A 27052-nucleotide genomic window follows, 5' to 3' on the forward strand; every position below is an offset into this window, starting at 1 on the left:
TGCTAAACACACCACTCCTAGGTATATTTTCTTAAGAAGGACTTCTTGCAGAAGTACACCAGGAGACATGTATAAGAATGTTTAATAGCAACTGTGTAAGACTGCTGAATCACAGACCTGTACCTCTGAAACAAATAATACATTATATGTTCAAAAAAAAAAAAAAAAAAAAAAAAAGAAGATAGTCAGAAGGGAAAAATGAAGGGCGGAAAATCATAGGGGGAGACGAACCATGAGAGATTATGGACTCTGAGAAACACACCGAGAGTTCTAGAGGGGAGGGGAGTGGGGGGATGGGTTAGCCTGGTGATGGGTATTAAAGAGGGCACGTATTGAATGGAGCACTGGGTGTTATATGCAAACAATGAATCATGGAACACTATATCAAAAACTAACGATGTAGTGTATGGTGATTTAAATAACATAATAAAATAAAATTAAAAAAGAAATAAAATAAAACAATAAAAAATTTTTTTGGACCTTTAAAAAAAAGAAGAATGTTTAATAGCAGCACTGTTTTGTTTATAAGTAAAAGAAAAACAGGGGCGCCTGGGTGGCTCAGTTGGTTAAGCGACTGCCTTCGGCTCAGGTCATGATCCTGGAGTCCCGGGATCGAGTCCCACATCGGGCTTGCTGCTCAGCAGGGAGCCTGCTTCTCCCTCTGACCCTCCCCCCTTTCATGTGCTCTCTCTCTCTCTCATTCTCTCTCTCAAATAAATAAAATCTTTAAAAAAAAAAAAAAAAAAAGAAAAACAAAAATTTCAGCTGAGAACATCAATAAGTAATTTACAAAATATACACAATGAAATACTACATAGCAAAATGATAATGAATAACTAAGGTTATAAATCCACAAATATATTATTATTTATATGTTTATAAATTAATATAAATTTTTATATATTTATATATTATATATAAAATGTTTTCTAATATATTTATATAATTATTACATATTTATATAAATATATATTAATCCACAAATATAATAGTCAGTGGGGAAAAAGCAAGGTGCCAAGTACAATACACTATATATTGTCAGAAAAGTGGTTACAATGTAGCGGATGAGAGATGTATTTTAGGATGAGTCACACAGGGGCTTCCATTTTACTAGTTATGGTTTCATTTCTGAAGTTGAGTGGTGAGTTAATGGGTACTCATTTTATCAACCTTTGAACGTATATTTAAAAATTTCATATTCAGTTTAAAGTCCTATACCAAGGATTGGCAACTAAGCCCTGTGAGTCAAATCCAGCTCAACACCTATTTTTGTAAATAAAGTTTTACTGGAACAAACCATTCATTTCCCTTTGTCAATGACTGTACTACAAGGTCAGGGTTGAGTGGTTGTGATAGAGAAACCTCAAGTATTTACTACTAGGCGCTTTACAGAAAATGTTTGCCAACCCCTGTTCTATTTCCAAGTATAGAGTGCAAATGAAGGAGCAGTTAATTCTGAAATAACACAAATATAATCATGGTCACAGTTACTGAGAAAAGTGATCAGCAGGTCTGATGACAGCCAGAGAAAGAAGGATGGGAGGAAAACAAGTAAAAACTAAATAAGCTTCAGGAGCGATGCTGACGTGGTAGCCGCTGCCGCGTTCGTCTCAGGATAATAAGCCGGGTAGAGTTGCTGAGGATCTACCAAATCTGCTGATTAACTATGGAAGATTATACCAAAACAGAGAAAATTGGAGAAGGTACCTATGGAGTTGTGTATAAGGGTAGAAACAAAACTACAGGTCAAGTGGTAGCCATGAAGAAAATCAGACTAGAAAGTGCAGACGAAGGGGTTCCTAGTACTGCAATTCGGGAAATTTCTCTATTAAAAGAACTTCGTCATCCAAATATAGTCAATCTTCAAGATGTGCTTATGCAAGATTCCAGGTTATATCTCATCTTTGAATTCCTTTCCATGGATCTCAAGAAATACTTAGATTCCATCCCTCCTGGTCAGTTCATGGATTCTTCACTTGTTAAGAGTTATTTGTACCAAATCCTACAAGGGATTGTCTTTTGTCACTCCAGAAGAGTTCTGCACAGAGACTTAAAACCTCAAAATCTATTGACTGATGACAAAGGAACAATTAAACTGGCTGATTTTGGCCTTGCCAGAGCTTTTGGAATACCTATTAGAGTATACACACATGAGGTGGTAACACTCTGGTATAGATTGCCAGAAGTATTGCTGGGGTCAGCTCACTACTCAACTCCAGTTGACATTTGGAGTATATGCACCATATTTGCAGAATTAGCAACCAAGAAACCACTTTTCCATGGGGATTCAGAAATCGATCAACTCTTCAGAATTTTCAGAGCTTTGGGCACTCCCAGTAATGAAGTGTGGCCAGAAGTGGAATCTTTACAGGACTATAAGAATACATTTCCGAATACATTTCCCAAGTGGAAACCAGGAAGCCTGGCATCCCATGTTAAAAACTTGGATGAAAATGGTTTGGATCTGCTCTCAAAAATGTTAGTCTATGATCCTGCCAAACGAATTTCTGGCAAAATGGCACCGAATCATCCATATTTTAATGATTTGGACAATCAGATTAAGAAGATGTAGCTTTCTTACAAAAGTTCCCACGTATCAAGAACAGATAGTTATATTTTTACTACTAACTTTGTCTATTTTTGTTTTGTGTATTTTTCTTTTCTTTGTTGTAAACTTAAGCTGTACTTCATCTTCTGATTTCAAAAGTGTAACTTAAAAATGTAAATATTGTTCTATATGAATTTAAATATAATAATTCTGTGTATGTTTATAGATCTCACTGTTAACAACTATTTGTTACCACAATAAAACTATAAATCTAAAAAAAAAAACTAAATAAGCTTCAGAGCACCGCTATCCAATAGAATTTTCTGTGATGATGGAAATATTCTGTATCTGTACTATTCAATATGGTGACCACTAGCCACATGAGGCTTTGGAGCACGTGAAATGTGGGTATTACGACTGTGTAACAGAATTTAAGATTCTATTTATTTTTAACTATTTTTTTTTTATTTTTAAAGATTTTATTTATTTGACAGAGAGAGAGAGAGCAAGAGCAGGAACACAAGCAGGGTGAGTGGGAGAGGGAGAAGCAGGCTTCCTGCGGAGCAGGGAGCCTGATGTGGGGCTCGATCCCAGGACCCTGGGATCATGACCTGAGCCGAAGGCAGACGCTTAATGACCGAGCCACCCAGGCGCCCCTATTTTTAACTATTTTAAACAGCCACATGTACCTAGGGACTACCATACTGTACAGTGCAGCTTTAGAGCTCTGGAGGACAGAATGAGAGCAGTTGTCACCTGAAACCAAGGAAACAAAGAGTTGCCTCCAGCTGAGAAAATTTCAGCCACTAATGTAAAGGCAAACGATGGATAATCATAAGGGTAAAGTTAACATACAGATTTGGGACTGATACAATATTAATAAAAATTGGGCCAAATGATTACTCTTTCTAAGAAGAGGGTGTACAGAAAGAGGACGCAAAGTAAGAGAAGCAGAGAGCTGAGCTTGAGATTTGGGGACTTCCATGATAATTTGTTAAGTGAACAAACTTTATTGGGTGAAAGAGAAGTACAACAGCTAGAGAGTTATGTGGCAGGGAAACCAAAAGAGCTATGACTTAAAAAAAAATGAGTTCCATGTCCACATGTGAATGAGGAAAACTTCTGAAATAATTAATGGTTAGCTGGAAAAACCATAAAAATAAGGGAGCTGGATACCAATAATGATTTTCTTCTCATTTAACCAAAACAAGTATCTGCAAAAGATATGCCATATTATCATATTTTCTAGATTTCTTTCACATAGAAAGATGTTTAACTTTTATTACTTTGCCCAATTATCAGTTAGTCCGGATACATTTAGCTTCCACTGAAGACAATAAACATTTCTCTAGAAATAAGGTCCTAGTATTATTAAACTTTTCAAATTCTCATTAGCTGGACATTTCTTCCCTTTTCTACTTTGATGCACTGTGCTTCATCTTTCCTCAGCCAAACCATTAAGAAAATACTACACAAGCTTATAAAAATATCAGTTTATATATTGTATAAGAATATGCTGCAAAAGAAGGAGTTTTGAGGAAAAAACTACCTTACTTCCCAGCAGCCAGTAGAACTGCTTTCTACAGATGTGCTAAAATCAGTAGTCTGGTTTCCATGGCCTCACAATAGCTTTTTTGTTTTGTTTTAGTGTGGAGTTCAAAAAGGCCTGCCTTCAAAAACTAATGATGTAATGTATGGTGATTAACATAATAAAATTTTTTTAAAATGCCTGCCTGATGATAGACAGAGTGGTGTATTTAGTATCTGCTTTAATGAGTACTGGCATAAGGAACACAAAATATTCCTTGGGGAACCTGCCTAAATATTGGTATTTAGGTACTGACATGATCTTACTCTTTATAATAACTAGAACAGGGGAGAATTCGTAATTTTCAATTATTAATTTTATTTTACAGTTCTCTCAGAATTTATGATATTCACTGTAGGCTACTACTAATTATACTCATCTATACTATCAAGATGATTGGAATGCAATGTAGAAAAGAACAGTGTGATTATCTAGTAAAGAACACAGGCTGTGAAGTCATAAAGACTTTGATTTAAGTCCTAATACATACATATTCACTGAACCTCACTGAGGCTCTGCAATCTGATTTGTAAAACAGGGATAATGATATTTAGCTCAAAAGATGTTATGAAAACTAAATGAACGTAGGTATTTAAAGTATCTAGACAGAGCCCCTGGCCATGCTGGACACCCAACAGTTACTTCGCTCTCCCTCTCGGGCATTTAAGGTCTCTTCTATACTCTTTTTTTTCTTCTAAACCTTTTAACCTAAGAATACAATGTCCAAGAAATGTAAGAAGAAAATAGAATAATCAGTTGTTTTGATCGTGAAAAGGCAGGAGAGAACGAGATATCCAAAACCGAGGTGAAAGGATCATCTTTAGACAGGAGGAACAACTCTGCTGTTGCGGTTCCTTGGAGGAATCCTGAACACACATGAAGGCAGATAATGGGAAAATAATGGAGTTCCCTTTTAATGGCTTGTATTTTCTCTGTAAATTAGGAAGAAAAACCACTTGCTAAGTGTGAAAGAGAAGAGGTAAATTTGAGGTTTGAGATGGAAGAAAGTTGAAGAAAGTGTTAAAAATATTAGGGAGTTAACCAGGGAAATGTCCAAATGGACCCAATGGCCAGGGTCCATTTGAGACTGGTTCCACATTAATTTATGAACATGAATGTGTTCTGTCTGTTGAAAGATTGTCTTCAGTAGTACTTGGCTACTTGGATGCAGGTACAAAGAAAGAGGTTATCTGGGTTCATCTTGAGTTGGAATTTCATTTCATTTCATTTCAAGGCCAGAGTGTTATTTAAATAATGAACTATGAACTCTAACCAGGATAAAGAAAAAAATTATAAAGGATAATATGCCTAAAGTGATTAGGATAATGCCAGAGTAATATTAAGCAATCAAAAAAAAAAGATAGCTGTTAATATTACTTATAATGGTCCTCTAGCAGTAATTTCATTATTCTAATTTGTAATCATTTCTATGTAATTCTCTCTCTTCCACCAAACTGAGCTCTTTGAAGATAAAGAGTGTCTTACTCATCTTTGCTTCTTCCCAAAGTGTAGTCCAGTACCTACAACACTGTAAGTGACTATTAAATACTTACGATTAAATCAATGAATCAAACCTCCTGCTTCAAAACTATTCATAGAATTTGTTTAAAAAGATCCTAGCTAGGGCATTATAACCTTAACAACAATTCAGAAAAGAAGACTTTTCTAAGAAAGGCACTGAAGGGCCACTGTCAATTCAATGACAGAAACTCACTAAGTAGCTAACAATATGATTGATGACAGTTTTCCAATACTGCAGACTACAGAATTAACATGAGGAAGAAAATGAATTCACACACACACACAACATGAAAACTGAGAATACATCTGTCTATTTTTAAGGGACAAAAGAGGACTCCTGCTTCTGTTTTATCATTCTAGTACCTTACAATGTCTCATGAAATGAGTAATCTGAAGCATAACCTACCCAATGCCGATCAAGTATCTGCATTAGGATTTCAAAGCAAAGTTCAAAGATATATAATCTGACAGCTGGCCAGGCCCATTAACTTCCTCTTTGTTTTGGGCAGAAGGTACACCCCCAAAATAATACTGTACCTTTCCCAGTTTATCAAAGGCCACAGGGTTTTAAGAAAGAGGACTTTTTGGCTGTGGATTCAATTTAAAAAACAAAGATTTTATTTTGCTGCTGCTTCAACTAATATGTTCATTTTAAAGTATTTAAAGGGGAAATATATAGTCAACAGCTTTGATTTAATAGTGGACAGTATACAGGGAATCACAACTTTAAGTGCAAACTGTATTGAATATCTTCTTTAATGAATGGGTTGTCTAAGACTGACTATACATAAATATTTCCCTAGAGAAAGCATGTTATAATGGGAGGTCAAGTCTCTTGTTGGTTCTTGTAAATCTGAAGCATTATGTAATACCTAATAAGATACTAAAATGCCTAAACCTCTAGGTCCACCATTTCATGAGGAAATGTATACAGAGCTCTCATCTGGGATGTCAAAACAATCCCTTGTCTCTCTTACCGCCTATGTTCTAACCAGAATTCCGAACAGGATAGAAGTTAGGAAAAGGAGAGTTCAGGCAATGAACAAAGAGGAAATTTCCGAAAAAATTATGCAACTGGATACTTCTTAGCCCACTCTGACTCTTTCTATCACTCCTGTTTTTCTCTGAGGGTAGCAGGTAACGTCCTGTCCACTTTAAAGGAAAGAATTTATAGTTTCTAGACAGAGTTTCTCTCTTTCCAGAGCCACTGTAGAAAAAAAGAGCACCCACTCCTGTTACATCCCCATTCTCAAAGCTTATGATTTGCAAAGCAAGCAATTCAATTAATGTGTTTTGATAGTCACTAAGAACAATATATTTGAGACGGATGAAAATATAAGAGAAAGACAGAATAATCAAATGTTTGGGTCCTTAAGAAGACAGGAGAAAATGAGATACACTCTATGTAGAAATTGTATACCAGCAACAGGGGTCTGGCAGTAGATTAAAAAGGTTTTCTTCTCCACTCCTTTTCTTTTACTTCAGTGAAAGGTAAAAAAAACCATATACATGTATAAACAGGGAAAGACCAAATTGAGTTTGAGTACACAAGAAAGTGTAATACAAATCTATCTACATTTCAGAGTAGATACCTAGGGTAGAGACATTTTCATATAACTACTAGACATTTTCTCTTCTTCTCATGGGTGCTTCAAAATCATAAAACATTAACATACAAGTTTACCTATTAATTAAAGATAAAATTACAAAATTTAAAAAAATCTAAGCTTTAAAAAATAATCTTATTTTTATCATATATTAATAACCATTATACAGTAAATATCTGCCACTGCTAGAAACTAATACAGTTAGTCTCTTTACTGTGATTTGGCTTTAAATACTTTCTTACATTAAAAATTAATTCAGAATTACCAGAAAGACAGGGTACCCAAACAATATCAAGTATAGTTCAACGAACTGCAAAGAAGCCTGGCTGCTATTCTACTGACTCAATCCTATCTACCTCAACTCATGAGTTGTTTTTGTCTTTAATGAAACAAATAACCACAGATATTAAGGCTGTATTACCTTCATAATGTTAACTAAATCTGTTTGATAGTAGCGATCCTGGTGTGCATTTGCTGCTGCTAATGTAAGAAGATAATCATTTCTTGCGTGGGTAGCTTTAGAATTACATTCAGATCGCCGGGCTTTTAACTAAAACACAGTAAAAGAGGAAAAAAAAAAAATCAATGCAAACTGACATTGCACTGTAAGATATATGAGGTTACCATTCTTAGCTGGCAATTAATGGCTCCCCAATAAGACTAAAGGTAACCATGTAGAGAAATATTAATTTGCATATAAAACTATTCAACACTATGAGGAATTAAATAAACAATGATTAAAACTGTTACACATGGTGAGAGTGTTTTCACATGTTTGTTATTTACACTCAACATATTTCCAAAGCTTTTCAAAATACTTCAAAGTATTCTGCTCATTTTATTCAGATGGGAAAATAAAGGTTCCCAAATTAAGTTAAGTACGTTCTCTTCAAAGACATGGGTAAATCTGTTGGAGTTAGAAAATCTTTTTTAAAAAATCAGCATTCCTCATGTGCCAAAAGAACGGTGTGCTAGCTGGGATCCTGGCAGCCAAAGGCAGGTCACTAAACTTACTTAGGTATTCTACAGCTCAAGGGTCTGACAGGAAAATCTCACTTGGATCTGGCCCAGAGTATCTGCTCAAGGGTGTAAATCTGAATGAAATAGATTTTGTAGATTTTCTAAAGCCCGTGGACCAAGTCTCTTGGACTAGGAGTTATAGATAACAGGCTACCTAAACAGATAAGGTGTAGAAACCTATCTCTGAAGCAATCTTGAGAAGCAAGCAGTGTCCAAAGTGCTGACATCTAGGCGGAAAACTCCCATGAACTGGGAAGGAAACTTTTTCCCTAAGTTACTGACTTTAAAATGCTTCTCTAAATTAGGTGGAAATAATTGACTTAAACCCTCAAAAAACCCAATTCTTTTCTAATAAGCTAAGGTTTCTCAATTGTGAAATACAGTTTTCAAAAACTCACCTTTACACTTGCTTTCTGTAAACTGATTCTTGATTGAAAAAGACTAAGTTTAGATCTATAATAAAGCAGAAAATACAGCATGTTTAATACAATTATCAAATTATATCATATTAAATTTATTAAGTATTATAATTCCATATTTTTAAAACAGTGACGCTTTTCCACAATGCTATTCCAAAAGAGAACTAAAAAATGGAAGGCCAGGAGCAATGATTATTTTCCTTTATTTATTCTACAGGAAGAATATTGTAATGCAACAGGAAATATTGGGATATTTAATAAAAATATCCTGAATGACAAAAATACAACTTGACAAATATATTGGTATCTCATAATAAACAAGAGTCATCAAACTATAGGTTATTCCCAGTATCATACAATTACACACACTTTAGTTCCTACAAGAAAGCTTAAAGAAACCCAGGGAGATAACCAATCTATGGAGGCAAAAATTAGCAGGTTTTCAGGGCTGTGTGCAATAGGCTGTAACAACACCTGCAAAGCAACCTACAGTATGATATTACCAGGCTCTTCAAAGTCCTTAATTCCATTATTTCTCCCATTAAACGTCCTTCTTGTTTGGGTGCCAGCCTGTGTGCTCCCTCCACTCTTAACACAGTATTTGGAACACAGTGAGAAAGTCCCTAGGCTCTCTGCCCTATATGATTTTGTTCAATTTAATCGTCTCCCATTCTGATGTCCTTATTTTCCTCAATCCCTTTCAGTTTGGGAAGGAAACATAATCTAACAATCAATAGTAAAAATATGCTGGTTTTACCCAAACAGCTAGAGATAACCAGAAGGAGAAAGTCAACAGACGAACAGTAAGGAATAACAACACTCCCACGACCAGTTATTTTTGAAGCTGCAATGTTTGTCTTGACTGCAGTGTCATGGTGATTGCCAGGGGAGAATTCAGTGCATGTGCTGGAAGCTACGCCATAATACCAAGTAAAGTTGCAGACCCCTTGGGAATGAAAGGTGGAGCAAGCCAGTCTCTGCACAGCAAATGTGAGGAGGATAGCAAAAGCAGCCTATCATCTTTCTAACAAAAGAGAAACATTCAGGGACGTACACGTATGCATCCAAACTACTTTTCCACTGTTAAAAAAAAAATTGGGTCCAAAATACTCCTGTTATTTTCTACCTTGCCATATTTGAATTTCCTGGGGTTTTTGTCTGTTTTTATTAATCAGAAAAGGCCACAAACTTTAAAATTTGAGAGAGCCTGTTCAAATTTAAAAAGATTGTTTGGGGGTATTCTCAATTCTCCTTTTTCTTGCAGTCATTATCCAAATAGTCTGAGTTGCACCTAGATTTTCCAATATAAGGTTTTAAGTTTCTGGTTTCTGTTTCATTTGCTAATCCTCATATAATTCTTGTGTGGTACTTAAGAAGGTATTAGTTAACAGATAAAATAATACAGTTCCTATGCTCAAAGATTATGATCTACAATAAATAAGATATATACAAATAGTGAATTGTACCGCACACTCCTCCTCATCATCTACTTCCAAATGTTAACGCTCCTTGGGGTCCCAAACTCAATTTCTCATCTTACATATGATTTCATCCCTATAACTATCATCTGATAGGCAATCAACCCCCAAAGCAAGATCTTCAGGCCCAGATTCTCATCTGAGAGTTAGATACATGACTCCCTACCAAATCTATTCACTTCAATGTCCCACAGGCTCTTCAGAACCTACATATCCAAAAGGGAACCCATCCTTCCTTTCAAGATATCCCTCTTCCTTTTTACACTCTCTTAATATGCATATCTCACTATCAAATCATCTATCAAAACTATACACAGTCCAGTCTTTACCTACCCTTCCTGAGCTTCCTTCTCATGTCCTTCAAGACTCTGTCCAAACATCACTTCTTCTATAAAGGTTTCCTTCTCATTAGGCAAAATTAATTTATTTTCTATGCTTGCAAAGCAGTGTTTTCATACAACTACAGTAAACATATTAGTTACTACGTGAGTGACTTCAGGCACTTAATTTGAGTTTACTGTGAATAAACAATCATAAAGTTACTTTTAAACACATTTGCCTTTAATTCTAGGCTTTAAATTTCTTGAAGATGCAAAGCTTATCTTACTCATCTCTGTACTCACAGTACCCAATATAAAGTAATTATTCAACAAACATTTAGAGAGTGAATGAAGATAAAGTGGCATTTCTTACTCTGTAGTTGAATGAATTTTCCAGAAAAGTTACACACTGAAATAAAATGTCTAATTTGCTGTAACCCCTTTGAATCTGGGCCATATTAGAAGGCAGTGTTTTGTGATGAGCATCTGTGAATGAGACCCTGTCAAATCCACACTTCTTTGGAACAGCCTTGGAATTGTCCTCATTTTCACTCTGTGTGCCTTGGCTAACATAGGTATTTATATATGCTCTTACAGATCTGTCAACTCTCTGTTCTAGAATCCCTGAAAGTTTTAAAAAACAAATTCCCCTAAAAACCATCATGACAGGACATTCCTATTAGAGATCACCTAATCTAAAATCTTCAGATCTTATTGGAAAGATGGGTTCACTGACTCTATGAAAGTATGAGAAATATTTGTATCCTCACAAAAATAAAATAATAAAGACAATAAACTAAATTAGGGAAATATTAAGTATGTTTTCCAATAATGTTAAGTATTTTAGGAGTATTCATCTACCAGTCCTTGATACTAAATAAACTTTGGAGGAAACCCTAAATTTTGCTTAACTTCCTGTAGATAAAAACACATTAGAAAGACCGCCTCCCCCAACTGGTTGTTAGTCTGTACAAGTGTTCATAACCTTTCTGATTTCATGACTAGGAGTTCAGAGTCAGTTTTCTAACAGACCTCTTGAGAGTCTCATTCTATGGCACAGGTTTATTTTTTCTCAAAAACTTCTTATCTTTCCTCAACTTGTCATAGCAAAAATCTGTACTGCTCACTTTATATCTCTTTTTATTACCAATTGCCAGTTCCTTCTATTCCTAATTATTCTCAAAATAAAGGGTTTATGATTCACATATACTAAATGTAAAATTCACAGAGTTGCTAAAGCATACATTTAAAAGGTATATATATATTAGAATTTCACACAAGAGAGAAACTGTGCCTGGGGCAGGATTTCTATACTGAGGTCAGTGCTCTTATTTATTTGAGATGTCCAAGGTGCTTTCAGTGGCATGCTGAGGGTCAGGGATTTCCAATAACAACTGATTTAGAGTCTAACATGAAAAAAATGAGGCTCTTAAACCCGGATACTCAGACACCATAGCAACTTCAACCAGCTTTTGCTAAGCTTTCAATACAATGTTCATTTGTCCTTTTTCCTTTTCAAAATTCAATTTAATGTGAAAACTGATTGAATATTCTCATTTTGCTGTATTAATTTAAATGAGATCAGCCAATATAAAAAAAAAAATTGAAAGTATGTAACATTTATAGGTCAGATGAAACCAACATAACCTAAGAATGAGTCTATGCCCTATATTAACAGAAAACAAAGTACTGGCAAAAATAACATCTATTTGCATAATTACTTTTTCAGAAAAGCTAAAACACATACTTTGCTTCGATGTCAGCTTTCTCTCGTACTGCATGAGCCATCTGTTCAGTCTCAAAGTACTTCTTTTTGCCTTTAGCTAAATCTTTCACAGTCTCTTGTAATTCAGTTTGGATCTTTGTCAACTGGTCCACACACTGTAAAATAAAAAGTGCAATTATTATAATATTAGTTTTCAGGCTTACCGAAAATGAATTTGTCCTAAGGACTATGCACTATGCCCTCAGGACGGAAACCCAGGAGAAAAATCAGCACTTTTAGTCTCCTTCAAATTGCAAATTAAAATCCAGTGAACAGCTGGTACTCCCATCTCAAGAAACGTATTGAATAGTGTCCCAGTTTGCTTAACAACTCTGCTTTGAGAAATAACCTCAGTACTGCTAAAGACTGACATTAAGGTAAGGATGAGAAGAGCAACAATGAAAATGCTTTTATTTTTGGAGATATCATGGCACTAAAGGCAAAAGAACAAAGCAATTCTGTATTTCTTCATACTCTTTGGGCAGGGGCCATGCTAATCTTCTCTGTAACATTCCAATTTTAGGGGGCGCCTGGGTGGCTCAGTCGTTAAGTGTCTGCCTTCGGCTCAGGTCATGATCCCAGGGTCCTGGGATCAAGCCCTGCATTGGGCTCCCTGCTCAGCGGGAAGCCTGCTTCTCCCTCTCCCACTCCCCCTGCTTGTGTTCCCTCTTCGCTGTGTCTCTCTCTGTCAAATAAATAAATAAAATCTTTAAAAAAAAAACGACAAAAAAACAACATTCCAATTTTAGTATATGTACTGCCAAAGCAAGCACTCTTCAAAATCTTAATAAAGTCTCTAAACTGACGGTGCAAAGGGTACTGAAGAATCCTGCTCTGGGAAAGAAGGAGTGTAATCTGACAAATCGGCATAAGTCCAAGATGAAGGAGAGAAGCAAGAAACCTGGGTACCACGTCACAATTACTACTCAAAATTACTGCCAACTCAATTGTTTGGATACATATACACACTCTGGGAGAAGGGACAGACGTAATTAACTCAAAGAAATGTTTAATCAATAAATTCTTATAACACACTGGGGCCAAAGTAACATTGCTTCGGAACTCTTCTGGATAACCAAAGGGGAAACACTTTTCCCAGTTTGCAACAAACCACTGCAAAGTTTAACCAACCTGAGGCCAACTCAGGGAAGCCTTCACTGAAAAACTTCTGAGCCTGAAAGAGAGTTTGGTGGAGACTGACAAAAGCTCAACAAAGCAGGAGGAGACACTGGTGAGGAACTATTATGACAGGCTGAACAGCATGGAGTAGAGCAAGGATGTTGGAATAGCAAGGATAAAGCACAAATAAACTTACACATGTGACATACAGGCTGAGGTTTCCCAGAAATTGTTAAGTGGTAAGAAAAGGACTACTTTACAGTAAGTGAAAAACCCGGAAGCTTCCCTATGAGCATATTTATTGAGCACTTAACAAGTGTCAGGCTATAAATAAAGTGTTAAAAAAACTTTCACCTCTTTCTCCTCTGCATGAAAACTGGACCCTTGCTTAACTTTCTAGGTCTGTGTTTCAACAGAAACCTGATAAAGACACAATGTCAATCAACTGTGTTATCTGGCAACACTGGGTATGAACCCTGATAGGTAAACTGCATCAATTTGGAAGAAAATACAAATGCACAATAAATATCTGATGGAAAAGTCTTGGCTTGGGCTTCTAAGTATGGTAATTCCTATATCTGGACATGTCCTTTGCAGAGACTTTGGAAGCTCTGGTGTAATAAATAAGTAAGTTGTAATAAAAGCTTTTAGTCTCCTTTAGGGCCTATGGCTACCCCTGTACATGGGAATCTCATTCTCTTACCCCAGACCTTTCACTTAAGGAACAAAACAGAGTAATTGTGGTTGGTCATGCAGACTGAGGCATATACTGGTGGGAGAACTAATTATACTAGTGCTGGATGCCACCCTGCTTGTTAACCGTGTTCCCTGTTCTAATGTCCTTCTAAGTAAACCTCATGCCACGTATGGCCTAGGATAATCATGACAGTTTCAGCATTTTATTATACTTAAGAAGACTCCCTATGGGCATGCAAGCCAGAATGCGTAAGTTTAGTACTTTATAAATATTATCACATTTACTCCTCCAAATGACTCTGGTAAAAGTATTCATATTAGTCCCATTTTAAGATGAGGAAATATAGGGCGCCTAGGTGGCTCAGTTGGTTGAGTGTCTGACTCTTGATTTTGGCTTGGGTTGTGATCTTGGGGTCATGGGACTGAGCCCTGCATCAGGCTCCGCACTCAGCACGGACTCTACCTGGGATTCTCTCTCCTTCTGTCCCTCCCCAGCTTGTGCACACGCATGCTCTCTCTCTCTCTCTCTCAAATAAATAAATAAAATCTTTTTTAAAAAGATGAGGAGGGGTGCCCGGGTGGCTCAGTCATTAAGCATCTGCCTTCTGCTCAGGTCATGATCCCAGCGTCCTGGGATCGAGCCCCGCATCGGGCTCCCTGCTCCGCAGGAAGGCTGCTTCTCCCTCTCCCACTACCCCTGCTTGTGTTCCCTCTCTCACTGTGTCTCTCTGTCAAATAAATAAACAAAATCTTAAAAAAAAAAAAAAAGATTAGGAAATAGACTTACAGAGGTTAAATAATTTATCCAAAGTCATACAGTAAGAAAGTGATGATATCATTTACCTTGTAACCCCTTTCACATACCCCAGTTTTGTGACAACCATGTTTTTAAAGTCTTTACATAGAGATACTTTATCTTAAAATAGTAAGCTTTTTAAAAAATTGACATGTAATCCACATACCACAAAATTCACCCTTTTAAAGTTTACGATTCAGTGGTTTTTAGTATATTCATAAGGTTGTACAACCATCACCACTATCTAATTCCAGAACATTTTCATCACCCGAAAAGAAAACCCCATACCAATTAGCAGTCACTCTCCATATCCCCCTATTCCTAGTCCCCAGAAACCACTAATCTACTTTCTGTCTCTATGAATTTCCTGCATTTCATATCCATGGAATTATATAATATCTGGCCTTATATGTCCCAAGTCTTTCACTTAGCATAATGTATTCAGGGTTTATCTATGTTGTATCATGTATTCTTCATTTCTTTTTGTGGCTGAATAAGATTTCACTGTATAGATACACTAAAATGGTAAGCTTTTATCTTGCAGAAAAATCTTCCTTTCTCTTTAATTTTAATAGTCTTTAACATAAACAAACCTCTTTTTTTTTTTAAAGATTTATTTATTTATTTGACAGAGAGAGACACAGCGAGAGGGGGAACACAAGCAGGGGGAGTGGGAGAGGGAGAAGCAGGCTTCCCGCTGAGCAGGGAGCCCAATGTGGGGCGTGATCCCAGGACCCTGGGATCATGACCCGAGCTAAAGGCAGACACTTAACGACTGAGCCACCCAGGCACCCATAAACAAACCTCTTATTTAAAAAATAATACCATGAGGGGTGCCTGGCTGGCTCAGTCAGTAGGGCATGTGGCTCTTAATCTCGGGGTCATAAGCTCAGGCCCCACACTGGGCAGAGAGATTACTTAAAAGAATAAAAATAAAAAATAAAAAAATAATAATACCATAACAACCTGACACTCCCACAGAAAACTGTGAAACATTGATAATGCCATGTTTGCGGGTATGGAGAGCTTAGAAAGTGTTCCATGGCTTCAATGAGATATTAAGAACCAAAAACTGGGGCATGGTCTGAAAAATGCAACTATGTTTAATAGTAAAATGAGATGGATTACTTGTTTTAATTTAATTTTATTTAAATTCAATTACATAACATATAATATATTATTAGTTTCAGAGATGGATTATTTAAAAGAGGAGCCAGGTGTAAGGTTTCTATAACTAAAATGTTCATCTAAAACAACAGAGCTTGGCCTCAGAAAAACTAAACAATGAAGAGAAACCCAAGAATCCCGTGGTGATTTACATGCACTAAAAGGGTCTGAAAATGAATGTTTTGAGAGGAAATTAAACACAGAAGGTCAAAGCCTTTCCTGGGGATGCAAACCATGTAGCTAGGATCTCAGTATATTCACACAAAGTGAACACCATAGGTACGTGACAACATATGGGCACATGCAGAGGAATGTTGAAAAAGAAAAGCAAAGCTGGTGGCATCACGATTCCGGACTGCAAGCTCTATTACAAAGCTGTCATCATCAAGACAGTATGGTACTGGCACAAAAACTGACACATAGATCAATGGAACAGAATAGAGAGCCCAGAAATGGACCCTCAACTCTATGGTCAACTAATCTTCCACAAAGCAGGAAAGAATGTCCAGTGGATAAAAGACAGTCTCTTCAACAAATGGTGTTGGGAAAATTGGACAGCCACATGCAGAAGAATGAAACTGGACCATTTCCTTACACCACACACAAAAAGAGACTCAAAATGGCTGAAAGACCTCAATGTGAGACAAGAGTCCATCAAAATCCTAAAGGAGAACACAGGCAGCAACCTCTTCGACCTCAGCCGCAGCCACTTCTTCCTAGAAACATCGCCAAAGGCAAGGGAAGCGAGGGCAAAAATGAACTATTGGGACTTCATCAAGATAAAAAGCTTTTGCACAGTAAAAGAAACAGTCAACAAAACCAAAAGACAACCGACAGAATGGGAGAAGATATTTGCAAATGACGTATCAGATAAAGGGCTAGTATCCAAAATCTATAAAGAACTTACCAAACTCAACACCCAAAGAACAAATAATCCAATCAAGAAATGGGCAGAAGACATGAACAGACATTTCTGCAAAGAAGACATCCAAATGGCCAACAGACACATGAAAAAGTGCTCAACATCGCTCGGCATCAGGGAAATCCAAATCAAAACCTCAATGAGATACCACCTCACACCAGTCAGAATGGCTAAAATTAACACGTCAGGAAACAACAGATGTTGGCGGGGATGTGGAGAAAGGGGAACCCTCCTACACTGCTGGTGGGAATGCAAGCTGGTGCAGCCACTCTGGAAAACAGTATGGAGGTTCCTCAAAAAGTTGAAAATAGAGCTACCCTACGACCCAGCAATTGTACTACTGGGTATTTACCCCAAAGATACAAATGTAGTGATCCGAAAGGGCACATGCACCCCGATGTTTATAGCAGCAATGTCCACAATAGCCAAACTATGGAAAGAGCCAAGATGTCCATCGACAGATGAATGGATAAAGAAGATGGGTATATATATACACAATGAAATATTATGCAGCCATCAAAAAACCGAAATCTTGCCATTTGCAACGACGTGGATAGAACTAGAGGGTATTATGCTAAGCAAAATAAGTCAATCAGAGAAAGGCAAGTATCATATGATCTCACTGATATGAGGAATTCTTAATCTTAGGAAACAAACTGAGGGTTGCTGGAGTGGTGGGGGTGGGAGGGATGGGGTGCCTGGGTGATGGACATTGGAGAGGGTATGTGCTATGATGAGCACTGTGAATTGTGTAAGACTGATGAATCACAGACCTGTACCTCTGAAAAAAATAATACATTATATGTTAAAAAAAAAAAAAAAAGGAAGAAGATAGTAGGAAGGGAAAAATGAAGGGGGGGAATCGGAGGGGGAGATGAACCATGAGAGACTATGGACTCTGAGAAACAAATAGGGTTTTAGAGGGGAGGGGAGTGAGGGGTTCGGTTAGCCCGGTGATGGGTATTAAGGAGGGCACGTATTGAATGGAGCACTGGGTGTTATACGCAAACAATGAATCATGGAACACTACATCAAAAACTAATGATGTAGTATGGTGACTAACATAACATAATAAAATAAAATTAAAAAAAAAATGGGCACATGTGTGCACAGACCCACACATAGCCACTCACTCCTTATATCCCTACGCTTTGAAGAATAAGATGTCTTTCTTAGTACTGGGTAACCAAACATCTTACAGAAATTACTTAATTCATTTTCATGCATAAAACGCTCTTAATTAAATTATTTTTTGCATGTGTGACAATGTCAAGGTGGATCTTATGATAGTTCATATTTTTAAAAGGATTTCTCAAAAATCTTGTCAGAAAACTTAGGGTGATTCTTTTCTTGTTTTTTCTTTCCCTTTATATAAGTTTCTAAGATACTATTCATCAAATAATATTAGATAGATAGTCTATCTATCTAATGCAATAAAGAGATCTCTTGTGATCTCTTCTTCCCTACCCTTAAATAAATCCATAACCAAATGTTTTCCATCACCCAACTGAACTGTTTCAAGTCAGAGGAATTTGGGTTTTCGTCAAAGGAAAGTGCTCTGCACATAGCAAAATACAGGCATACCTCATTTTATTTCATGTTGTTTTATTGTGCTTTGCGGATATTGCATTTTTTTTTTTTTTTTACAAATTGAAGGTTCAAGACTTCAGTGGAAGAAGTAACTGCAGACGTGGTGGAAATAGCAAAAGAACTAGAATTAGAATTGGGGCCTGAAGATGTGACTGAATTGCTGTAGCCTCATGATAAAACTTGAATGGATGGGGAGCTGCTTCTTATGGATGAACAAAGTAGTTTGTTGAGATCGAATCTATTCCTGGTGAAGACTTGATATGACAACAAAGAATTTAGAATATTACGTCAATTTAGTTGATAAAGCAGTGGCAGGATTTGAGAGGATTGACTCCAATTTTGAAAGAAGTTCTACTGTGGGTAAAATGCTATCAAATAGCATCATATGCGACAGAGAAAGATCTGTGAAAGAAAGAGTCAACGGATGCAGCAAACTTCATTGTTGTCTTATTTTAAGAAACTGCCACAGCCACCCCAACCTTCAGCAGCCACGACCCTGATCAGTTAGCAGCCATTAACATCAAGGCAAGACCCTCTATCAGCAACAAGATTATGACTCACTGAAAAATCAGATAATGGTTAGCATTTTTTAGCAATAAACTATTTTTAAATTATGGTATGTATATTTCTTTAGACACAGCTACTGCACACTTAATAGCCTACAGTACAGTGGAAACTAACTTATTTACACTGGGAAACTAAAAAATTCATTTGACTCACTTTATTGCAGTATTTTCTTTATTGCGGTGGTCTGGAATCAAACCCACAATATTTTTGAGGTATGCCTGAACCAAAAATATTTATTAAATAAAAGTCATCAAACTTAATTTGCAAAAAAATAAAAAATAAAAAAAATAAAGGGGTTACCTAGGACTTCCTTTCCAACATTTAAAATAAATTTCTCCTGCAGGAATTCAGTTTTCTGGGAGAGACTAAGTTATATACTTAAAAAAAAGCTTAATAATGCCTATATATTAAGAAAAGACTCGGTGTGGTATAAGCCCAGCTCTTTCCCAAGAGTTATAAGCACTAAGCACTGATAAACATAGAAATGAATGTATAAGTTTACATTAAGGCTAAGGGGTCATATGAAATGGTGAAAAACAAGGATATTAGAATTCTAGTGAAGAAATTAAAAGTATGATCCCTGAGTATGACACAGATCATGGATAGATAGATATACTTCCCAATAACTTAAAGACAGGAATAAAAGTAAAAGTAACTTGAGCCAATACATTAAAGTCCTACAAACCAGTAGGTTCTCTGACCCAGTAGTCATGTCCTGGAAATTCATCCTAAGACAATAACTTCAAAGAAAAAAAGTTAAAATTTTATTGTAGACTTAAGAGAGGTATGATTTAAAAAAGCAGAATAAGTTAAAAATTCATTCAGAAATAAAAAATAACAGGGGTGCCTAGGTGGCTCAATTGGTTAAGCATCCAACTCTTGATCTCAGCTCAGGTCTTGATCTCAGGGTTGTGAGTTAAAAATAATAATAATTAAAATAATAATAATAATAATAAACATAAAGCTTGTATAGAAACATGAACAATTAATTAGGAATTGGGAGAGAATGACAAATATAGGAGATCATAAAAATTATCAATGTATTAATTACAACTATTACAAAAACAAAGAAGATAAAAGGAGTAAAGGAATTAAGTAGTCTACTAAGGTAAAGAGGTTGTATGTATTTTTCTGTAAAACTATTTAAATATTAAACTTTAAGCATTTTTAAAAGATTGCATAGGATTTGGAATTAGGAAGTAGTGTATTCAAGTTCCTGCTCTGTTATTTACTACTAAGTTTCTTCAACATTTTTTAGCCTCAGTTTTGTCATTTGTAAAATAATATTTACATACCTAACAAGTACATATGAAAATCAAATGAGACTATAATGAATACATTAACAGTTCACAAACTCTAAAGTGTTATCCAATGTAAATCCCAACTATTTCAAAGGAATGTAAACTCTAGTACATGAGAAAGATATGAACTAAAGTGTTATTAATTAATTTTAAGAATGATGGATGTTGGGTGCCTGGGTGGCTCAGTCGGTTAAGCGTCTGCCTTCAGCTCAGGTCATGATCCCAGGGTCCTGGGATCGAGTCCCGCACTGGGCTCCCTGCTCAGCTTCTCCCTCTGCCTCTCTCTCTGTCTCTCATGAATAAATAAATAAAATCTTTAAAAAAAAATGATGGATGTTAACTGGACTTACTGTGGTGATCATTTTGCAATATAAACAAATATCAAATCATTATATTATACACCCAAAATTAATATAATGTTATGTCAATTATACCTCAGTTAATAAAAATGACAAATGCCTTAGATGACTGTGGCTCATTTTGTTTTATAAGCAAATGTCAGCATACAGAAAATGATTTAGAAAAAGCTATGATATAATTCTCATTATAATCTACACAATGGTCAGATGCTTTATAATTATAATATGCCTGGATTTATCCCCAAGTATTAGAAAAGAAAACTGTCAAAATAGAGAAAGTTTTTAAAAGAACAAGAACATTACAAGGTTATAGAGGGAAAACTTTAAGTCAAACTTGGTTGTGATAATGACAGAACAAGTTGTTTCAGACTACCTTCCTCTAGGCTGGAAACTAAAAGTTGGACACTGTTAAAAGCTACCAGCACTAAAGAACAATAATACACACTGGACTTATGGGACTGCGATATCTGGAAGAAGGGAAGCACAGCCAGGTAAGCTCTAAATTTAAGGTGACTTTTTTCCTTAGGTTATTTGTTGAATCAGGTTACAAAGAAAAAGGCATTCTTACTAGACTGGGGATACAGAGGCTGGAGTTTAAGGATGCTGAAAGAGTAGAAACTTGAGAGGCTAAGATCTGGAAAGAAGGGTACTATAGAGAAGCAAGCCCAAAGATCTGTATGCAATTTCCCGGAGTCATCGGTTGACTTCTAAATGGCATGTATGGGTGACACCCCCAAGAAATCCAATAAAAAACAGTAGCTGAAAGGCTAATGAGCTGAGCAGTTACCAGAGGATTAGAGCAGCTACATGACGTTGAGAAGACAAAGGCTGGAGCCATGTCTTGTCAAAGTAGAAGGGTTTTGGTAGGCACCCTACACTTTCAGTTAAAATCCTGGCAATAAGGACAAAGGTGAAACAGACCAGCCCTAAGAAAGGTTAAAACCAGACCCTAACAAGATCAAGGTGAGATGACAGTATTCTATCTGCCTGCAGAAAACTTAACTCTTTGGAAATAAAAAATGTCTTCCAGAGTCTCTACAATTTCTATCCACAATGTCCAGCATTGTGAGGCATACTAAAACAGTTGACCCCAATAACCAAAAACCAAGAAAAACAGTAAACCATAAAAAGAGGCCTCCAGTGATTCAGACAGTTGAATCATGAAACAGATTAGGAGTAACATACAAGAGGGTAAGAGAAAAACATGTGGAGCTGCACCAGAAACACAGAATCTATTTTTTAAAATATTTATTTATTTTTGAGAGAGAGAGAGAGAGAGAGAGAACTAAAGAGAGCGAGCAAGAGCACAAGTCAGGGGGAGGGGCCAAGGGAGAAGCAGACTCCCCGCTGAGCAGAGAGTCTGATGCGGGGCTTGATCCCAGGACTCCGGGATCATGACCTGAGCCAAAGGCAGATGCTTAACCGACTGAGCCACCCAGGGACCCCACAGAATCTACTTCTAAAAACTCAATTAAAAATTCTAGAACTGAAAAATACATTGAGATTCCAAAAGATGTTTTAAAAGCACATTAGAAATAGCAAAAGAGAGTATTAATGAACTGCAAGGTACTGGTAGAAAATATTCAGACTCAAGTACAGAAAGAAGTGAGGAAACAACCAAAGTATTGATCAATGCAAGAATGTATAAAAAATGTAGCATATACACATAATGGAATAGTATTTGATCTTAAAAAAAAGAATGAAATCCTACCATATACAACAACACAGATTAATCTGCAAGAAATTACACTAAGTGAAATAAACCAGTCACAAAGGGACAAATACTGCATGATTCTACTTACATGAAGTATCAAACTCATGAAAGCAAAGAATAGAATTGTGGTCAGCAGGGGCTGGAGGAAGAGGAAAGAGAGAAATGCTAACCTACCAAAATTTCAGATACACAGAATGAGTAAGTTCAAGATTAGCTGTATAATACTGTGGGCTATAGATAACAATACTGTATTGTACACTTAAAAATCGGTTAAAGGGGTAAATTTCATGTCAACTGCTTTTATCACACTAAAGTTAAAAAAAAAAGAAGAAATGAAAAATATAAGATTAATTCAAAAGAAGGCAAAAAAATGAGGGGCAGGTTAGAGAAGCAAAGGAAAAAGAATCGATGGTCTATTTATCCTATGGAGTCAATCTGTTGTAAAGCTTGGAGGTACAATCGGAGAAACCAACTGTAGCGGTTACTTATTTTTGCTTGCTCTGTCTCTATTTCCCTTGTTTTCCTTTGGAAACCCATCTCAATTTTCTTTTAGAAAATCATCTTTCCCCATTTTTAGTACATATAGTTTGCAATGAGGACTGTAACCCCTGACATGGGGGAAGAACTGTGACTGGCCTCAATTTGGGTAGTTTTATTAAAACTTTTAGGAAAATGGAAAATGTAGAATTACTTGCTGTAAGATTTGTAAATCTTGCATTATTGGGGCCACCATGTAGAGAGTTGCTAAAGAATGAAGCAGACCTAATGGATGGGAAGAAAGACTGAATTATAATACCATCATTTGAGCACCTGGATCCACCCCTGGAATTTTCAGTTATACAAGCTAATACATTATTTTCTTGGCTTAACCTAGTTGGAAGTAGGTCTGTCATCTGTAATCTCAGAATCCTAATGGGTATGCCCAATATGTACTTAATGTCTAGATGGAACATAGCACCACTTTTGTCAGATATAATATAAAACAAATTAATTCACAGATATGAGGACTTGTCAAATCCCACCAAATATCCTTTGCCCAGGAATGCTGGTTAAATTCAGGGCAGAGACTATTCTACCAATGGAAGAGAAAAGCACAGTGGTAAACTTTTTCAAAATTTTCTTATAATAAGAAAAGTAGAACTTTCCAGTAATTCGGTTAGATTTGGTGAAGGCACTAGCTATCTGAAACAGTATTTCCTCCCAGTTAGGAAGCTATGCTAGCCATTAATTCTCTGCCTCTATTTCCTATCCTCTTTCTGCACACATGGATAGATATTTACATACCTAGACATACAGCATATTTTCTTCCAACTCAAAAGCACTGTTTGGTCAGTGGTCATGTAGTTTATTCACCACGTTTGTATGAAAGAGGTAATTTTGAGCAAAGATAAAACAAAGGCATTCTTATACAAATATGTTAAAACCAAGTGATATTACATGAATGCTTGAAAGAGATGAAAATTTTATATACATACAATATACATTTAACATACTCATTTTATGCTACTAAAATCATCTTTGACAAATAAGCAAAATCAGTTTTTTTAGATTTTGTTTGTAAAACAATTCTGAAAATCCAAATGACAATTAGAATTAAAAAACTGGATGGCTTCTGAATTACTATTTCCATAAATGGTTACTTTAATATTTTCTAAAGTATTTAATGGTTCCATAAGAAAAATTTAATTACTTATTAGGCATCACAATAATCTGTTTTTGTAACTCTATTTCCAAAAAAGGACACAATTCAATCAACTACTTTCAATAGCAAGCTTTTCATAAAAATCACATTTAATAAATAGTGATTTTTTTCTATGAATTTTTAACTTCTGTATAATCAAAGAAATGGACCTATTTGAAAATTTTACTTCTTTATAACCTATATAATTAAACTTTAGAGCACACTACTTTTGGTGTTAAGTTTTCTACATTTGGTCAAAATGAGTCAACTTCCTTTAAATTATTATGCAATATGGCTCAAGTTAAAACTAAGACAAATTTTTTCGAGACTTAGTGGGTTTAATAACATACTACTTTAACATACACCAAACTATACCAATATTGTGAAACTAAATCTATTTACTTGAGTTAAGGTGAAAAGTGGTATCTGTAAGAAGTGTTCACTGAGCTTTCAGAATGTCCAGATTCAAATTACACTCACTTCTGTCAGTTAATAAAATATAGTAGTTAGAAAGAATATGATGAAATCAACAAAATCCTAGTAACATGCTGAAATCAGAAAATCCATGTTGAAATCAGAAATATTTGTGACCATATAGAAAAGCTCAAGGTGTTAAAATGCAATTTAATATAATCTTGCAGATTACAAATGGAGCACTGAGATATTAATATGCATATAAGAAAAGAATAGAAACAATACCCTTTTTAGTTGCTGTTCTTTTAAGCTTCTCACTGTCCTTGCAGGCTCAGAAATGAAGTTTTTATAGTTTTCACATATATTGATCCGAGACTGGGCTACCTGCATTGTTCCCTCAAGAAAAGATTTCCAAACAGGATACATGCTCCTAAATTCAAAGAGGGACAGAAAAGTATTAGGCAGGGAAAAGGAAAAAAAAGTTGGCTAACCTTATGCTCAATGACTAGCACTGTGAAACAGATGGATGTTTTCTTTATAGTTGAAAGTGTTTATACTGCTTTATAGATAGTAATATTTTTAACATATACAGGTAGAAACATGACATATACTTTATTCCTCGAGAACTCTGCAGTGGGCTGTTTTGATTCATCAGCTATTCTTGATACTGAAGTAAAGTGATACAAGGATTACAATTCCAGACAAAGCTAAGACTATAAAAATTAATGAATAATTCAGACTGTCCAGATCTTTCACTGTCTCAGGGTCATCACTGTGAATATCAAGTTTCATTATTTCATTAAAATATTTTCCTGGGGTGCCTGGGTGGTGCAGTCAGTTAAGTGTCCAACTCTTGGTTTTGGCTCAGGTCGTGATCTCAGGGTCTTGGGATCAAGCCCTGTGTCAGGCTCTGTGCTCAGCACGGAATCTGCTTGAGATTCTCTCTCCCTCTCCCTCTGCCCATCCCCCAACTTTCTCTCTAAAATAAATAAAATCTTTAAAAATTTTTTCTAAAAGATATTTTCCTAATTTTAGAGATGGGTAACTGAGACGCAGAGATGTAGAGAATCACTCTAGATCACACCAGAGTATGGTAGTACTGAGATACAGATGAAAGCTGGGTACCTCTAAAGTACAGTCTCTTTCAACCACATCATATTACTTTCTTACATAAACTGATATGGCTGGGAAAAAAATCATGAACAATTGCTTACGTGCTTGAGAAGTCTACGGTATTGTTGCTCTACATCTGTTTCTGTGTTGTAATAATGCTTAGCCAGCATCACATTGTGGCTTGGAATCGTTCCAAGCAAGTCCCATCACCTTTGCTTGATAAATGTGCTCAATAATCACTTTGTAAAGTCAAAGAATTATTCATCCTTTGCTTTTTGTAGCCAATATCCTTTTCAAAGCTTCTCTTCTACTTTGCTAAACACCTTAGTCAGTTCTAGTATGCACCTACACTAGGTTAAACATATTTTATAATTATCATAACAATGGATGGTATTTTGTTTTTAAAAATGAAATACTGGTAGATTATAACATTCATCTCCTGAGATTTTCTTCCCTTGCCATGTGGATTTTCTACTATAGATTGCTATAGTAGATTCCTTGTGTTACATAAATGCTAGCAGAGGGTCAATGGATGAAATGGATGACAGTGTAAAAGTAAGAAAAAGGGGGCACCTGGGTGGCTCAGTCAGTTAAGCGTCTGCCTTCAGCTCAAGTCATGATCCCGGGGTCCTGGGATCGAGTCCTGCATCGGGCTCCCTGCTCAGCGGGGAGTCTGCTTCTCCCTCTGTCCCTCTGCCCCTCCCCCTACTTGTACGTGTTCTCTCTCTCTCTAGCTTGCTCTCTCCCAAATAAATAAAAAATCTTTAAAAAAAAAATAAGAAAAAGAAAAATTGCCTGAGTCCCCAGCCTACTTAGAACTAAAAAAACCCTTGTAACTGTATTTTTCAACCAAGGAAATGATTAGTTTATGTAATGAATTAGTTTTTGTAATATACCAAATGAATCAATTTAAATGGAAATGTTCATTTATTTAAGCAGAAGTATATCACATTCTCTTTGGAAAAAAAGATTCAGTGTGTTGTGCCAGCAAAAACTTTCAGCATAAAAGCAAAATGAATATGAGATGATGGACGTTAACTAAACCTATTGTGGTAACCATTTCACAATATATGTAAATCAAACCATCACGCTGTACACCTTAAACTTATGTATTTTTCAATAAAGCTGGAAAAAAAAAAAAAAAGAACAGCAAAATTAATGTCCTCCATGGCCTTGCTGCATGACAACTGATGGAACCTAGGATGTAAACTCACCACAAGCCCTCCTAAGCAGTCCAAATAATTGATTTTCTCAGATTTGTACATTTTAAAATCATAATGAAAATGAGAAACAACCACTATGAATAGTGATAGGAAGGAAGGAGGGTAAGAAGGATAGAAAGAAGGA

At 36.0% G+C, this 27052-nt stretch overlaps 1 protein-coding gene, 1 non-coding gene and 1 pseudogene across 4 annotated transcripts in view; 1 reads left to right on the forward strand and 2 right to left on the reverse strand.

Annotated features, from left to right (window-relative positions):
* Window positions 1-27052, reverse strand: part of FCHSD2 (FCH and double SH3 domains 2) — a 303487-nt gene that overhangs the window by 130648 nt on the left and 145787 nt on the right. For all 3 annotated transcript variants that reach the window (XM_078058511.1, XM_036119468.2, XM_036119470.2), the window contains exons 5-8: window positions 24878-25022; window positions 12249-12382; window positions 8683-8737; window positions 7686-7814 (exon numbers count right to left, since the gene is read on the reverse strand). In XM_078058511.1, coding sequence (XP_077914637.1) covers window positions 7686-7814; window positions 8683-8737; window positions 12249-12382; window positions 24878-25022 — 463 coding nt within the window. The remainder of the gene's footprint in view (window positions 1-7685; window positions 7815-8682; window positions 8738-12248; window positions 12383-24877; window positions 25023-27052) is intronic.
* LOC118552801 (cyclin-dependent kinase 1 pseudogene) lies at window positions 1590-2626 on the forward strand (annotated as a pseudogene).
* Window positions 12708-12811, reverse strand: LOC118552854 (U6 spliceosomal RNA). The gene has a single exon (XR_004925717.1). It is a non-coding gene; the product is annotated as a U6 spliceosomal RNA (small nuclear RNA).

This window comes from Halichoerus grypus, chromosome 11 (genome assembly GCF_964656455.1).
Source record: "Halichoerus grypus chromosome 11, mHalGry1.hap1.1, whole genome shotgun sequence".
Taxonomy (NCBI): Eukaryota; Metazoa; Chordata; class Mammalia; order Carnivora; family Phocidae; genus Halichoerus; species Halichoerus grypus.